Here is a 15708-nt window from a genome sequence, read left to right on the forward strand (position 1 = left end):
CGGCAATAATGAATACGCAATCAATGTAGTTCAGAATAACGCCACAATGTTACATTATGACGATAATTGGAACCTGTTACTATACAAAGAGGCCTTCCACATTAGGCGCCATTCACCACCACTTAATAGTGGATTAAAATCCAGCAGAGAACTTTGCCTGTTCTCTTGAGTATACCTTTTGTATCTATTTAAGCGCCTAGTTTTGTATGTATTTTCAGTCTGATGATGGTATAGTTTATACCGAAATATAACTGTCACTTAACATCTTGGTTTTCTGTTCAATTGTTGTCAAATTTAAAGACACGATGAATTTACTCGGTCTATCGTTCATCTTCAGTTTTCATGTTAGTCATTATAATTTAGTTTTTATATTAAATATTAGTATCGTGGGCCTTCACAGATGAAGAGGCACAATTTTTATGTGGATATACTGTGAATAACCGCCTCCCGGTTAGCTCAGTTGGTTAGAGCGCTGGACTGTTGTGCGGGAGGTCGAGGTCGATGGTTGGAGTCCCGGCCTGACCAACACTCAAGGTCTTAATATAACTAAGGAGAATGCACTACCTTTCTTAAATAACCTTTTATTTTAAGAGCGTGACACCAATTACTTTGAAAGTATTCTCCCTAGTGACCCTCTAAGACACCCGCCCATCCCACCCCAGGGGAGGACATCCATCACACAGTAATCTCGTGCGTGGGAAATTTACGTCTCGTACCCCAACCCTGCAGGAGACGGGACCTCCATTTATTCGTCCCTATCCGAGAAGACTAGAATATCTAACCATTTCTTGATGTTATAGAAAGGTAGCAAATTCTTCTCAAATATTTTAAGACCCTGAGTGTTGGTCGGGCTGGGGCTCGAACCCTCGACCTCCCGCACAACAGTCCAGCGCTCTATCCATTGAGCTAACCGGGAGGCGGTTAGCTCAATGGATAGAGCGGATAGCTCAATGGCGGTCAACTCAGTCTTCAATAAGAAATGGATAGACATTCTAGTCTTCTCGGATAAGGATGAATAAACCGTAGGTCCCGTCTCCTGCATCTATTAATTAGTTAATTTGGTTAGGCAGGGGACGTTAAAGAACCCACTCACGAGATTACTGTGATGTGGTCTGGCCTGTTTACTGGGAAGTGGGGGAAGGGGGCATCTTCAAATAAGTTTCCTTTCGATTGTTTGTAAACTGCTGATGCAGTCCGGCCAAAGTCCCCAAAAAAGTGTTGCGCATTTGATCATATCCACATGTTAATTTGCGCAATATAAATATTAAATTATTATAATTATTATTATTGATTATTATTATTAATATTATTATTATAATAAACCGTTATCACTATTATTTTTATTATTATTATATCAAATACGACACAGCTTGTAAAAATACTTAGCGATACTACATAACAAAACGTCTAATAAGATATATGTATTTGATTAGACGGATTTCATCGATGTTTGCAACCTACTAAGATTAATTGTGTGAATGAAACCGCCTGTGAAATTTACACAATTGTTGCGTCCTTTCACTGGATCCTTCATTTGTTTTGAATGGGTAGGCATAAGAATATAAAAGAGTAAATCGAATCCAACCATCTGAAAAACAGCAAAAAAGAAAAAAAAAATCCCGTATCTTAAGCAAATTGTACATCACAGGGAAATCTACATATCAAGTGTTAGTGGTTTCGGAAAGAAGTCCTGTATTTCTCATGTACATATATTCATATATGTAGTAAGCAAGCTCGAATCAAGAATGCAACTATATTTAAATCCAAGCGTATAAATGTATCCCAGATTAACGAAACTATCGTCAGCTGCGAAAAGACAACCACAAAAGAGTAGATTTTTTTCTTGAGTCAGTTTATTATATTAGTTCAATATACACAATGCTCTCATGATACCTATTGTTAGAACGGAATCAAACCCAACGTTCGTTGAGAATAAATAAATGCAGAGTTACCTTTCACAAAGCGTTCGAATGGAAGTCAATGTACTTACTAAACAGCGAGCCACTACGGATCATCAGATTTGCAGGTGTCAATTCTGTTTTTGTGTTCATAACAGTTTCCATGACAATTTCTTTTCAGTTGCAAATTAGCTGTAGCTCGTCATGCTTCCTTTTTTGTCTGTTCACATGAATTGTCATACCTTTTTCTAGTCAGGTGTGAAGTTTATTAATCCCGTGCCTGCAGGTTTGGTGCAAGAATCACGCTTTTGAAGCCAGCAAACTAAAATGGGGACGAACATTCGCGCAAGTCTCGTATTTCTTGTCGCATTTACCGGTGAGTTCTTGCTTTTTCTTCAAACAGGATGAATTTGCATCATTTTCGATGAACCCAGTATGCTATTTATATCAGCGGTCAATGTCTTTGGAAATTGGATCTGCTTCAGGGTTCTGTCCTGGTGTACCGGTTCACAAGGGAATTACCATTGTTCTTTCTTTGTTTAGGAGTCATTGATTAGCTGTTGTGTATTGTTCGGTCTTTTGTATCGGCTCTCGTGAACCGGTACACGAGGACAGAACCTGCTTCAGCAAAGCTGATTTGTTTGCATGTAGTAGCCAGTAGCAACGAGGTCGCTTTAGAACTGCTCCATGCTAAAAATTATTTTTAATTAAAGTTGTTTTGATGTGTGCAATAACCATAAAGGATAGAGAGAGATAGAGAAAGTAATCATGTTAAATGACACCTCGAAACCAATGATTGGTGACGCGAAATAAATTCGTTCGGCCAAAGGCGTTCTGTTTTACTTGATAATTGAGCCAAAATCAGTCCGCACGGCGATTATATTAAGCGAAATAAGTGTAAAATCATAGCTTTCACTACTATCGCTCACAGCGTCTGATTAATTTGTTGTCCCTCCTGTCTGTGAGACAATAGGCTTGTTTGACCGTTGCTAGGGAAGGTGATACTTAAGCCAGCCCCGTTTCTTTCAGTTGCAAATGAGCTATTATTCACTGCTTCTTTCACATCGTTGGTTTGTGCGAAATATCACCAAAATTTATAACTCTTACTCAGTATAGGGCGGGCATCTTTGTGCAGGAAGCTTGCAGAGCGAAGGAAACATGGCTATTCGGACAAGCTTCTTTTTTCTTCTCGCCTTTGCAAGTAAGTTTTCATTTGAATCTAGCTCATCGACCGAAGCAATATTTAGAATGCAGAGGGCTTATATTTCTTTAAATTTTCATAGGAGTCCCGTAACTGTTGATTCTAGTCTCTGGGAATGAAAATTTTGAATCATATTTCACGTGTTTTTGTCTGTTCCACTCAACACATCAAAGTACGAAGCACTTCGTTCTGTTATTTTACCTCGAATTCTTCTTTTAACGGAGAGAAAATGAAGAATGATCACATTTTCAAACCGTTCGATCAATGAGACAATTTGCTTTGTGATTTATTGCTGATATAGTAGTTCGCATTTTAGAAGTTTAAACTTTGTTGGTTTGCGCGATATCGATGTATACGAGTCAATATAAACAGACAGCAATATTCTCTTTTATCAGCTATTTCCTTCTTATGTTCTAAAACAAAGCAAAGGAAGACATCGGTTATCTTTGTGAGGTTTTACATATCTTTGCGGATCCCATTTGCTATATTTGATGCAATTCGTTTCAACAAGTTTTGGTTTAATAAAGTGCAATATCATAGGTCGAAACTTAGGTGACTAATTTGGTCTATCCAGTTGTTGAGTTGAAACTTTATAGACCGTCATGGCAGTATCACGATATAAATAATATCAACAGTATTCCAAACGTATTTTCAAGATTTTAAAAACTGAAAATCGCAGTTACCTAGATTTGCTGATAAGTATTCTATTTTTGCCAGGAAACTTTGTTAGACAAAGGGAATCCATTATCTTCAGTGTCCACCATTTTTAATTGCAAGTGACAATAAAATTGAAGTAAATTTCCATTTTTACTTCCCGCTGTACGGGCAAAGTCCCGCTTCGAAAGTCACCTTAATATCATTTTCGTTTATCAATCGAGTTTTCATAACTTAGGGGAGAACGTTTATCATTTCCCTTTGTTGAAAGAAATATTCATTGTGCTTGATCCTTTTACTGGAGGCAAATGTTGAATTAAAAATTGCCGTTACTATGGCAAACGGGGTCACATAGTGTCTTCTATAATGCAGATCTCGCATATGATGGTCTTAAACTCTCAGTCTCTATCAAAAGGCAGCCTCAGCTAGAAGTCGTCGATGGGAGCAACGAAAGTCTCAATATTGCTTTCGTTAGCAGATTTCGCAATATAGAAGCTGTTACTTGGTAAATATTGTTTTTCAAGTTTACATATGTTCAAACAAGGATTTGGCGTTTCGAACAAGTCTCAAATTCATCAATTTACCACACCTTACATAGCGACATCAACATAAATTGATACGAAATACGAAAAGACAACCGTTTCAGTTTCGCCATGAAATATCTATCATGCAGCTCTTTCAGCAATCTTGAACAAACCATTGTTAAGAGAAAGCAGTAGAAAAAAAGACAAGTCAAATTTTTGGTGGGCAAGAAACATGTTTTGCCTTACCATAACGACTTCGGTTTGTTGCACCAAACACAGCCTACCTGATCACTGATTTTAAATTCTTAGCGGTTTATTTCTTTCAGTTCTTTCAGATTTTCTTTGTCTCAGTTTTACGTTGTGGTATTTCTTTATAAAACGTATTTAGGCTATCGCAAACCGGTGGTTCGATCGTTGAAATAATTCGAACTAACTAGCTCAATGGATAGAACGCCGGACTGTTGGGCGGGAGGTCGAGGGTTCGAGCCCCGGCCGTACCAACACTCAGGGTCTTAAAATAATTGAGAAGAATTTTCTACCTTTCTATAACATCAAAAAATGGTTAGATATTCTAGTCTTCTCAGATAGGGACGAATAAATGGAGATCCCGTCTACTGCAGGGTTAGGGGTTGGAGACGTTAATTTCCCACACACGAGTATACTGCGTGATGTATGTCCTCCCCTGGAATGGGATGGGTGGGAGGGTGGATTAGCACGAATGGTTCCTATGTTCCTTTCTAGTCCTTCCCCACTGCAAAAATTAATGCAGTGAAAACGGAGTAAATTAGTAAATTAGAATTCGAACGAAAGCTGCAAGGAAAGAAACTGGTGGTGGGTGGGTTTTGAATGGACCGGGTATGGAGTCAGTAAAATATTTCAGACTGTCGAAGTTTCCTTAATTCAATGACTGTGTTAGCTAGAGTTTTCATTGTGATGTACATCGCGATTGATTTAATACTCCAACAACTATGATTGGGGAAAATTCCCTAGTGTGTCCGCTGCAGCGATGGAGATTCTTGCCCATTGTTATGACAGGTGACCAAATTCATCTACATTTGCGCCCATTCCCACATTTTTGATGCTGATCACAAGGCTGTGTAGTGATTCGGTCGATTTTCTTTTCAAGATAGCAACCACCTAAACATTGCTGTAATGGGCTGAGAAATTCGCCCTTCATATTTGCACAGTAAATATATGGCAGAGCTCTCCACCGAAATATAAAATCACCTTGTAAACCGCCGGCCGAGGTGATGTTTGAGTATAAAAGAAGGACAATGACTGTTTTTCTTTTCTCTTCACAGCTGCCAATCTTTTCTCAGCTTTTTCGGCTGATTTCAACAAGGAAACCTGTGGCGGTATGTGCATGAAAGTTCTTCGCAGGTCTGGAATGGTTCTGTTTCGTCGTTGTCGTAACAACAAGAATTTCGCTAATGCCTTCACCATAGAACTGGATGACGCCAAGCAACTGAGGGCAAATGGCAGTGAGATCGGAGGGCGTCGGTCCGCCTTTAAAACTAGAGATTTCATCCACGGTAGTTTAAATAAAGCTGCCACATTGCAAAATCTGAAGGCGATGAAGCTCTCCGTCAAGGCAAATCTCGAAGGGCACATGGCATACCTGCACGTGGACCTCTACATTCTTTGCCAAAACGGAACGATCAAATTCGGTGATGATGAAATGGAAATGAGGAATGGGTCACTGAAATTCTACTTGAGGGTACACTCTTATTTTCCCCGAAAATTAAGCTTTTACATGTAATGTTGTGACATTATAATCCCGTAGGGCTTAGCAGGAGCGTGATCAACTTACGGGATGGTACTGAATGAGACGATTTGAAAGACGTGTCTATTTTAATTTGACTTGACTAGATTTATTTCTTCGGTTTCAAACAATAGTCTGTTTTTCCGAACTATGCCCCTTTCAGGGAAAAGGTTGAGTTAAAGTTGCAATGAAGAAATTGATACTAGTATGGAAAAACGTAAATGATCTGCTAGTCCTTTAAGGTCGGCACACACGAGGGGACTAGTCCCTGCGACAAGTCCATGCGACAAGTCTTTGAAGGGTTTACACGAGGGAACCGGTAGCAGGGACTAGTCCCTTAAGGCGTTCAACACGCGGGCACTCAATTGCACAAGAACAAAGGAAAATTAAGAGGCAAAAGATTTTTCTCAGTCTGGGGCGTTACACGAAAACAATGAAAATTTGGTAACTTTTCATTGTAGCACTATTAAACATGAACGCAAATGAACTACAATTATCTAGTCGGATTATTCATGCTTTTACGTGTTCCGTTTTTGTTTTGTTTTTGTTTTTTTTAACAGACACGGTGTCAAATAGGGTAAAAATTCCATCAAAACGGCTCCAAGACATCTGTATATGTTTACAAAACTAGAAATAGTTTTTTATTCTTCACTTGTAGAAATCTAGAATTCAGGGAAAATTCATAGAAACTGCAATGTTTACAAATCATGTACTGACTCGTGATCAGCTTATTTACCGTTTAGTCGCAGGGAATGGTCGCACAAACAGTTCACACGAAGGGACAAACATTAGTTTAATGCGACAAGTCCCTGCGACTGGTCGCACGAATTGAAACCAGTTTGAATTCGTGCGACCAGTCGCAGGGACCAAAGTTTGGTCCCTGCGACCACAGAAATGTGTAGTTCACACGAAGGGACTAGTCGCATGAAACTGGTCGCTGGGACTAGCCACAGGGACTACTCCCCACGTGTGTGCCGACCTTTAGCTTTGTAAAGGATATCTTTCGTTAGGCTAATCTAGGCATAGATACGTTGCTAAAGACAGATGCGCTCTAATGGATCGAGGATGTCAATAGTTTGACTTTTAACCTCAGAATGGTGCCAAGCACCTTTCGAGAAACGTTCTGGGTCCACCTACTATGGATTTGTAAAAAAATTTGAAGCAGACTGATTGAGACGGCGGAGCGAGAAAGTCGCAAAGTGAAGTAAAAAAACAAAACAAAAACAAGACAGAACCAAAAAAAAAAAACAAAAACAACAACAAGAACAAACTTTTAAAGATACAACAGCGCAAAGACAAATAATTTCGGTATTGAATTAAATATTGTTTCATTTTCACTTAATTCACCAAGTAAGTTCAAAATTTCATTGTTTTCCTGTAGCTTGAAAACTATACTTCGAGTGAGACGAAGGATATTGAGTTGGGACTCATTGTCAAAGGAAGAAAAAACCGAGGACCACGTAAAGACGAGGACATCAACGAGAGTGACATACGCCAGAAACTCATGCCATGCCGGAAAGTGGGTAAATGCGGCAAGCGTTTCCGCTTTGGCAGTGGAGCTAAGGACGATGATGAAATGTCAGCTGCCAGTAAGGTAGGACTCTGAACGAAATCATTAAGCAACAATTCAGCCTTTCGCTTGGTTGAACTGCGCAACAACTCCAAGTGGAAAGATGTTGGGAATTATCAGTCACTGATAAGCAATACCTTCGCGTTTCGGCATTAGATTTGTTGTTGTTGTTTTCATATCTTGCCATGCTTTAGATTAGCACAGTCTGAAAACCTCCTACTGGTGAGCTTATGTACAGAATAAATTCTACTGCTGGAAATTTGCGCATCTTTTCATGATCTACGTCTCATTTAATTTTTTATTTAGTTCCTTTTCCTTTTTTTCCGTTCTGTTAGTGCAAAATCAATGGTAGGCTTGCCAACTTCAGCAAAAGCGACTATCCCAAACTCATGTCGAATGGTGGCAAGCATAGAATTGTGTTCCGGGTACCCGGCAATGGCACCAAAAGCATCGAAATCGATCCTGGAGTGACATTGGGGGATGAAACTGACAACAATGGCAGCGATGGCAGCGATGGCAGCGATGGCAGCGATGACAGTGATGCAGTAACTGCCGCTCAGCTCAACCTGATGTTGTTTTTCGTGATGCTGGCATCTGTTTTCGCTTTCAAGTGAGAACAGTAGAGTTAGTACGTTATACGCTTTTGAGAAATTATGCCGCTTTTAACCCGATGTAGGGACGCATAGGGACGGGAAGAGTGGTATTCGGCTTCTTTTTGGGAGAGTGCGTGCAAATAACACTGGAGGCATTTCTTAGAACTGGTCGTGAGGCATTTTGGGACTTGACTAACCCTTACCCATTCTTTATGAAACACCTAATTTAACTTTTTAAGCTCCCTCTGCAAAATGTAGCACCTTGTTCTAGACCATAAAACTCGATTTCTGGTCTTACACGCAGAGCAGATTGCTTCAAAACTGATTCCAAAGACACTAAACGGTGGTACATAGAACGTTCTGCATGGCTAATAATGAGAAACGAATGGAGTACCACTCTTTCCCTCTCTCCCTTTCCTCGGATTGTGTTTCTTAAACTCCTTCATTCCAAATTTGAATAAAACCCTGGTCTTAGCTAAAAGGTTTTTTTTCTTTGTTTATCCTCTTCGGCAGCTTTTCTTTTTTTTTCGATAAGACGTGAGAGCTGTTTAAGAAACAATAACAGCCAGGAAATTTCTCGATTCCAAATCCAGGTTTCTGTAAAATCACTGTAAGAATGAGGTCTATTAAGATGTCTCTTGCAATAACGAGCTCAGTGTAACTGCAGTATTAGTGATGCGAGATAACTCGTTTCCACAAATCTACAATCAGCTTCAAAATTAGTTGACACATTATGTCTGGAGAGTACCAGTCATGTGTAGAATACATCCAACGCTCCTGTTTCTACTACACCCAAAATCATAGACGGGACTCCCCCTTCCTTATTCAATATCGCCCGTATGTGGCTAAAAATTCATCGAGTCACAATAAAACTCTCTTTTCGTTTTCCAAGAGGGGGAGACAAATAATTTAACTTAACATGGGAAAAAGAGATAAAACTGAAGTAATACGGTGTTAATCGGGTCAATATGTCAACAATTTCGTCTCCAATTATAGATATGTACTTCATTTAAATATTGATATACTTTCCAAGATACTCAAATTTAGATGCAAACGTAATTTCAGTTATCCGGCATTCAGTTTGTGCAAATTTTAGTTTTGAACCTCTGGTAATTTAGTATTGAGCTTGTAGAATTTGAGTAACATTAATTGCGATGGGTGAAACTCCCGAAAAAGCTGAGTTATCTACACCATTGGTACTGGGGCCTTCCGTCCATAAAAGAAAATTTGAAAGAGAAGGAGAAAGGCGGCATAATTCTTTCAAAATCGTTTTCACTGCACGTAATAATGAATCAATATATTCGATTATCAAAAATAGTTTGATTTATATACGTACACATAATGGCTTTTAGCGAGGTTATGATGGGAATACAGAAACCATGAAACCACGAAATAACAAACAGTGGTCATGGTTGTAGACTTTGAAACAATTACTCACGACTTGAAAAATTACGAGAAATACGGAATCATCATTGAGATGCTAGCTGGGGGGCCTGAGACCTGTTTCCAGTCTCTCCTCCCTTTCTCGACCCTCTTCGCTGCGCCAGCATGTTAGATAACCTGAGATATTTTGTCTTTAAGATTATTTGCACAAGTGAGGTGTCCACGACAAAGCAATGATTGCGTGACAGGTGTAATATTTGTCTGTCTCGAAGTGTAATACGTTGATAAAAAATATTATTATCATGTGTATGTAACACTCTACAGTCTGACCTGATTATTGAACTTAATAAATCGTTTGCACCAAAGTTCGTTTATATGGTCAATGGCTGTGTGCAAACACTGAGGACCCTAAATCGGCCAAAAACTTAAATTTATTTGAGCTTCTCGAGCCCAGTTTAACCCTGAACTCCCACGAGCGACAAAGACAACATTTCTCCTTACAATATCAATACAATATCAAGCAGACAAATGACGAAAAAAGAAAATATCAATTAAAAGATAATCAGTTGATCTAATACCAAATTCTCCAAAATTACATCATAAGAATTGGATAGAGGACGGTAAGGAGAATTGCTGATGAGATTTTGGGGCGAAATTGCTAAGAAGCAGCCTTACAATCTCGATTATCTTTCCTTACTCTGCCCTGGGAATCGGAGTGCAGTAGAACCTGTTAAACTGCACCGTATAAGGCTGTCACCCTGCATTGAGTGGTCGCTTGTCGAAGACCCAAAATGTTTGCGTGGACGTGATTTGTTCGAGTACTAGCCATGTCACGCAACATTTTTAAACCTTACTCATAAATTCTGGTATTTTCTCGCGATCAGAAATTAATTTCATTTTTCTATTAACATTTCATTTTTCTGGCTAGTCTATCAATGAACCAAAACAGTTCGGGAATTCAATGAAGTGAAATAGGGTAGGGTTAAAGGTATGCTTCAAAGATCGCGGGCAGAATTAACTACTTCCGTAGCTTTTGAATATTGAGCCAAGTCCGCGGCGCACCTACTTTCAGTTGCAAATTAGCGATCATCCGAGAAGTTTTTCGCTTTATTGATTTGATTCGTGGAGGTGCCACGATTATTTTAAACTTTTTATGATACATAAGTAAGGCGTCCTTTTTTGCGAAAGGAACATTTCCTTGAAGCAAGAAAAACTTCAAGAACATGACTTTGCAAGCAAGCTGTATGTTTCTTCTTGCCTTTGCAGGTAAGTTTTGCTTTTCAAAACTAGCCATCGACTGAAGACTTCATTATTGGAGAGGGTTCACCTCGGTTAACACATTCTTGTTCCCTTAAAATCGCTGTTACATTTCTTTGGAAATAAGGGGTCTATTTGATATGGGTGACGTGTATGTGTTTGTTCAATTCAACAAGAAGTTGGTAGCATTGGCTTATTTTGATAAATGCGTGAGACCTAGCACGCAGTAAGAAATATATTTTTTTCGTTAAATGGCGGACGACAGAATATTCACATGTTCTAGAAGTGAAATTAACAATACGGTTTAGAGTGTGATTTATCGTGATGATGAAAACAAGTTATGTTAAAGGGTGTACATAGCAACAATGCGTTCGTGTCCATTTTCAAATTGCTGGAGAGCAATTATTTAACAACTTCTGGTACCAAAGGATAAAATTCTACCCCCAAATATTGTATGGGAGTCGTTGATTTTGGCCAGGGCTTTTGTTTATTCTTGATTCAAATCCTTGGATATTAGATGTCATACTGTAAGCCTTTGAGGTCATCTCTTTCGTGCAATCATCGTTGCTTTGACCGAGTGTAACTTGGCCTCTCCAGTTGATTGGGCAGAAGCTCTGGAAGCTAGAGGAATTTGTGTCAACATCACAAAGGAAATAATTTCAATCAGTTATAAATCCAATAAGAAAAAAACTCTTTTACTCACTGGAATTTAAGAATTAAAAATCAAATGAATAAATTTGCTGCAAGTATTTTAATTTTACCGCAAATAGAAAATGCATTTTTCAGTAGTCAAGAAACATGTTTTGCATCACCATGACAACGTCTGTTTGTTTTGCACCTCACACGACTCGCATGATCACTGCTTTAAAATTTTGAATGGTTCCGTCATTTCAGTGATTGTGATATTTAGTTAGTTTTACGTCAACCCTTTATCCCAAAGATGGGATTGTTAATTCTCCCTTCTAGCTGGAGTTCAAACTATGTAAAATTGCAAATCACCGATGCAAGAGGGCCATAATGGAATTATAATGATTAATCCTTTAGACGTAAAAATTGATAAAACAATTTCTCCCTCAGTGCCTCCTTTCACCCCCAAGGGTGTTGAGCTCAGTATAAAAATCTTCCCAATCAATTTTCACAGGAAATATGAAAGCATTTGAAAAAACCTTTCCCTACGTTTGGGGAGCCTCTGTAGAGTTTGCATGCAAGATATGGGCATGTAATTTCAAAAAGTCGATTCTGCGATTTCCACATCACACTGCTTTTGTAGATTGCAGGCAATGTTAAAAACAAAGTGCAAATTTGACATAATGGGCTCAAAACAAAAAATCGCCATGCGAACTGGAACGATACCACGATGTTTTGTCTTGAAATCAACTCGCCGTCAACGGGGTGTTATATCGCACTGTAAGTTTGAATAATTATAAATTTATTGATTTTCATTTTTCCTCAGCTGCCAACATTTTGTTGGCTTTAGCAAATGATTTCAACGGTGCAACTTGTGGCGGCATGTGTGTTAAAGTTCTTGGCAGGTCTGGAAAGGTTCTGTTTCGTCGTTGTCGAAATAACACGAGTTTCGCCAATGCCTTCACTGTAGAGTTGGATGACATGAAGCAATATGGGGCGAATGGCAAGGAGATCAAAGGCGGTCGGTCCGTTGGCAACTTTAAAACTCAAGATTTCACCGTGGGCACTTTGAACAAATCTGCCGTATTGCAGGGTCTCAAGGCGATGAAACTCTCGCTCACAGCCAACCTTAGGGCTCAAAAGGCGAACCTGTACGTTGACCTGTACGTCATTTGCGAAAACGGAACAATTAAATTCGACGAGGATGAAATAGCTATGAAAAATGGCTCCTTGAAATTCTTCGTGAAGGTGCACCCTCATCTCTCTTTAATTATGTAAAAACTAAACTTTTAGATTTAATGTTATCTCTATGAATAGAAACTATGATTGTGTAGATTTTAGCGCGAGCGTGAACTGTTAATTTTGAGATGGTGCTGCATGTGATAAATGAAGGATACTCGGCTGGTATAGCCCGAATGCAGTAGATTTTCAAATATAAACGGGTACAGAAGTCTGTCAGAGAAATTTTTTTGAAATAGATACGCAAAAAGGGAATTGATTCTTGCGTAGGAAAACGTAAACTATCGGCTAGGCTGTTCCACAGATAAACCTCATCCAAAACGTAATCAGTTTTATCAGTCTTCTAGCTTTGAAAGGAATTTCCCTGTTTGTGTTTAGTTACGTTGTATCAGTTTCCCTAGAGAGACAGTTGCTCTGATAGAGAAAATATCAAAACTAGGTTTGAATTTTTGCTTTGGATTTGGTTTCAACATCTTCTAGCAATAGCATCCACCCCACCACAGATATGTTGAAATTTGAATTTCATTCGCTGAAAAGGTGGCGCGAGACAATCACAGAATGAATGAAAGAAAAGTTCAACGTAGTCTCGAGCTGTACGACAGAACCTCGCAGTAATGAAGACTACCTTAAGCAGTATTTTAGGTGAGGCCTGAAAAAAAAATTAGGCCTGTACGGGACTTGAACCCATGACCTATGCGATACCTGTTCAGTGCTCTACCAATTCAGCGAGCAAGCTAACAGGGAGCTGGTCATTATGCTGGTTCGTATTAAACCCGTGAAATGACGAATCAATGACTAAGAATATATAAAAATCTTATATGTGCGCTGCGGCTTTTAAGAAATGTACGAAAGAGATCCTCGCGGTGGCAGTCTCGAACTACTTCTTACTTCAATTTACTAAAATAATAAGGTTTTCTTTAGCTTGAAAACTATACTTCGAGTGAGGCGAAGGAAATCGAACTGGGACTTGTTGTCAAAGGAAGAAAAGGTCAAAAACCAAGTAAAGACATTGATATCAAAGGCAGTGATGGTAACTCCAAGAAACTTCCTCGAAATATGCCATGCCGGAAAGGGGGTAAATGCGGCAAGCATTTCCGCTTTGGCAGTGGAGCTAAGGACGATGACGAAATGTCAGCTGCCAGTAAGGTATGACTCTAAAGCGAATATTTATGCAAAATACCACACTTTCTGTAGCCGCTTACCTGCCTAACAACCCGAGTGGGATGAAATTAAAAACAACAGAAAAAATTCCTTGAATCACTGGTAGGTGATCAGCAGAACGTTTCAGTTTCTCGGGTTGTTTTTGTTGTTTTCTCTTTCTCGTGTTCTAGTTAAGTCAATTTAAAAAACCACCTCCTGGAGAGCGTTCGCACAATATATTCTGCAACTGGAAGGTCTACCTTTTTTATTATTTTCAACTTACGACAGATTTAACGTCCCTTTTTTTCTCTTTTAATTTTTTTTTTCTAGTGCAAAATAAATGGAAAATTTGCCAACTTTAGCAGCAGTGATTACCCAAAGCTCGAGACGACTGGCAACAAGCACAGACTTGTTTTCCGAGTACCCGCCGATCAGTTCAGCAAAACCATTGAAGTTGACCCAGGGGTGACATTGGGGGATACAATTGAGGAAAACGATGAAAACGTAGACAACAAAGGCGACAAAAACGACAACAAAGACAACAAAGACAACAAAGACAATAAAGACAACAAAGACAACAAAGACGACGCGGTTTCTGTTCAGCTGAATCTCCCGCTGCTTTTTGTGGTACTGGCAGCCATATTCACGTTAAACTGAGGACTAAAAGTTTTTTCGTTAGGCCTTTGAGAATTTATACACGCTGCTTTAATCTGATGTACGGGGAGGGGGTGGGGAGGGGATACTCAACTTATCCCTGGGAAAGTGCCTGCTAATGACACTCGATGCATTGATTGTACATGTATACCTCTTTGCGAAGTATATTCCATTTTTTATAGCCTACCTTGAGCTATATTCAAGCCCAAAAGCGTGGTTATCTTAGAAACCATTTTGAAAACCCTAATCATTGCTCCCGCCATTCGAAAAGGTTTTCATAACTTTTGAAGTTTCCTGTACAAAATACACTAACTTGTTATAAACCAAAATTATTTGATTTGTAGCAGAATATTTCAAAACCAAACTTAAAGTTGGCGTCGGGATATTTTGAAAAGTACTACCTCTCCCTCCCTCTTGTCGCAATCTGTTTCCATTTGCCTATATTAAAAAATCCCATCTCCAGAAATACTGATGTTAAAAGATATTTAACAAATCAACAGTGTTTTCGGCATGGTCTGTACTCTTATGGACAAAACTCTTCGTCATCACAGAGGTCAAAATGTCGTAGACTAACGAGGCGCAGCCAGGTGAATCCGTAAAACCGCAATGAACCCCTGTCGATTTGTTTTTACCACAATATCGACGCCAAATAAAACGATTCTTTCAGTGCATGGCAAGTTGCGTGACATGTTGACGCGTGCAGCCATTGTCTGTACTCTTATCGACAACCGAAAATTGGCCGATCAGATTGTGAAATTACCGCCAATTGTGGTGTGTAATTTTAAAAGGCAGCGGGAGAAGAAACAAAGATGGTGGGGCTACTGCGCTGCCTAAGTGTTGTTTCCAGTCTTTTCTCGTTTTCTTGGGCTCCCCTTCCACCCGATTCGCCTTTAATCTACCGCTTATAAGCGAATCTAATTATTCTCAAATTACCGCATACATGCTGATAAAGTAGGACCTATTTACCTACCGAGATTAGATTACCGAGAACAAAACAAAGGCCAAAACAAAACAAAACAAAGGAAAACAAAACAAAGGAAATGATTTCAGAATGTCTTCGGTATCGCAGTCGCACTTGACATGTGGCAAGGTTCAAGCGAAAGAGGAAAATTCATCGCTTTTACATCTGGTAAAAAGAGATCATGGATAAAATTCCACGCGTGAAGATTACTGAAGAACAGAAAAACATTCTGAAATCATTTCCTT

At 39.2% G+C, this 15708-nt stretch overlaps 2 protein-coding genes across 3 annotated transcripts; both read left to right on the plus strand.

The window, feature by feature from the left end:
- The first annotated feature begins 2117 nt into the window (after window positions 1-2117).
- On the plus strand, window positions 2118-9950 carry LOC148736719 (skeletal aspartic acid-rich protein 1-like). Of its 2 annotated transcripts, none has more exons than XM_088747090.1 (4): window positions 2118-2274; window positions 5579-5994; window positions 7421-7633; window positions 7945-9950. In XM_088747090.1, the coding sequence occupies exons 1-4, from the start codon at window positions 2226-2228 to the stop codon at window positions 8221-8223; spliced, it is 957 nt and encodes a 318-aa protein (XP_088603216.1). In that variant the 5' UTR covers window positions 2118-2225; the 3' UTR covers window positions 8224-9950. The 2 variants fall into 2 exon arrangements, with proteins under 2 accessions (XP_088603216.1, XP_088603217.1); XM_088747091.1 differs by lacking the exon at window positions 2118-2274 and adding an exon at window positions 2922-3099.
- Window positions 9951-10498: 548 nt separating this feature from the next.
- LOC148736720 (skeletal aspartic acid-rich protein 2-like) lies at window positions 10499-15173 on the plus strand. The gene is made up of 4 exons (XM_088747085.1): window positions 10499-10851; window positions 12296-12717; window positions 13630-13854; window positions 14179-15173. Exons 1-4 carry the CDS (start codon window positions 10809-10811, stop codon window positions 14503-14505), a joined length of 1017 nt encoding a protein of 338 aa, XP_088603211.1. The 5' UTR covers window positions 10499-10808; the 3' UTR covers window positions 14506-15173.
- Window positions 15174-15708: the final 535 nt, after the last annotated feature.

The sequence above is a fragment of the Stylophora pistillata genome, chromosome 2, assembly GCF_964205215.1.
Source record: "Stylophora pistillata chromosome 2, jaStyPist1.2, whole genome shotgun sequence".
Classification (NCBI taxonomy): Eukaryota; Metazoa; Cnidaria; class Anthozoa; order Scleractinia; family Pocilloporidae; genus Stylophora; species Stylophora pistillata.

Bases quoted from the DNA above. Each gene is read 5' to 3' on its own strand.
- LOC148736719 (XM_088747090.1), top strand. From the start codon at position 2,226: ATGGGGACGAACATTCGCGCAAGTCTCGTATTTCTTGTCGCATTTACC. The intron at 2,275-5,578 runs GTGAGTTCTTGC...TTCTCTTCACAG, and splicing joins ATTTCTTGTCGCATTTACCG to CTGCCAATCTTTTCTCAGCT. The intron at 7,634-7,944 runs GTAGGACTCTGA...CCGTTCTGTTAG, and splicing joins AAATGTCAGCTGCCAGTAAG to TGCAAAATCAATGGTAGGCT.
- LOC148736720 (XM_088747085.1), top strand. From the start codon at position 10,809: ATGACTTTGCAAGCAAGCTGTATGTTTCTTCTTGCCTTTGCAG. The intron at 10,852-12,295 runs GTAAGTTTTGCT...ATTTTTCCTCAG, and splicing joins GTTTCTTCTTGCCTTTGCAG to CTGCCAACATTTTGTTGGCT. The intron at 12,718-13,629 runs GTGCACCCTCAT...GGTTTTCTTTAG, and splicing joins CCTTGAAATTCTTCGTGAAG to CTTGAAAACTATACTTCGAG.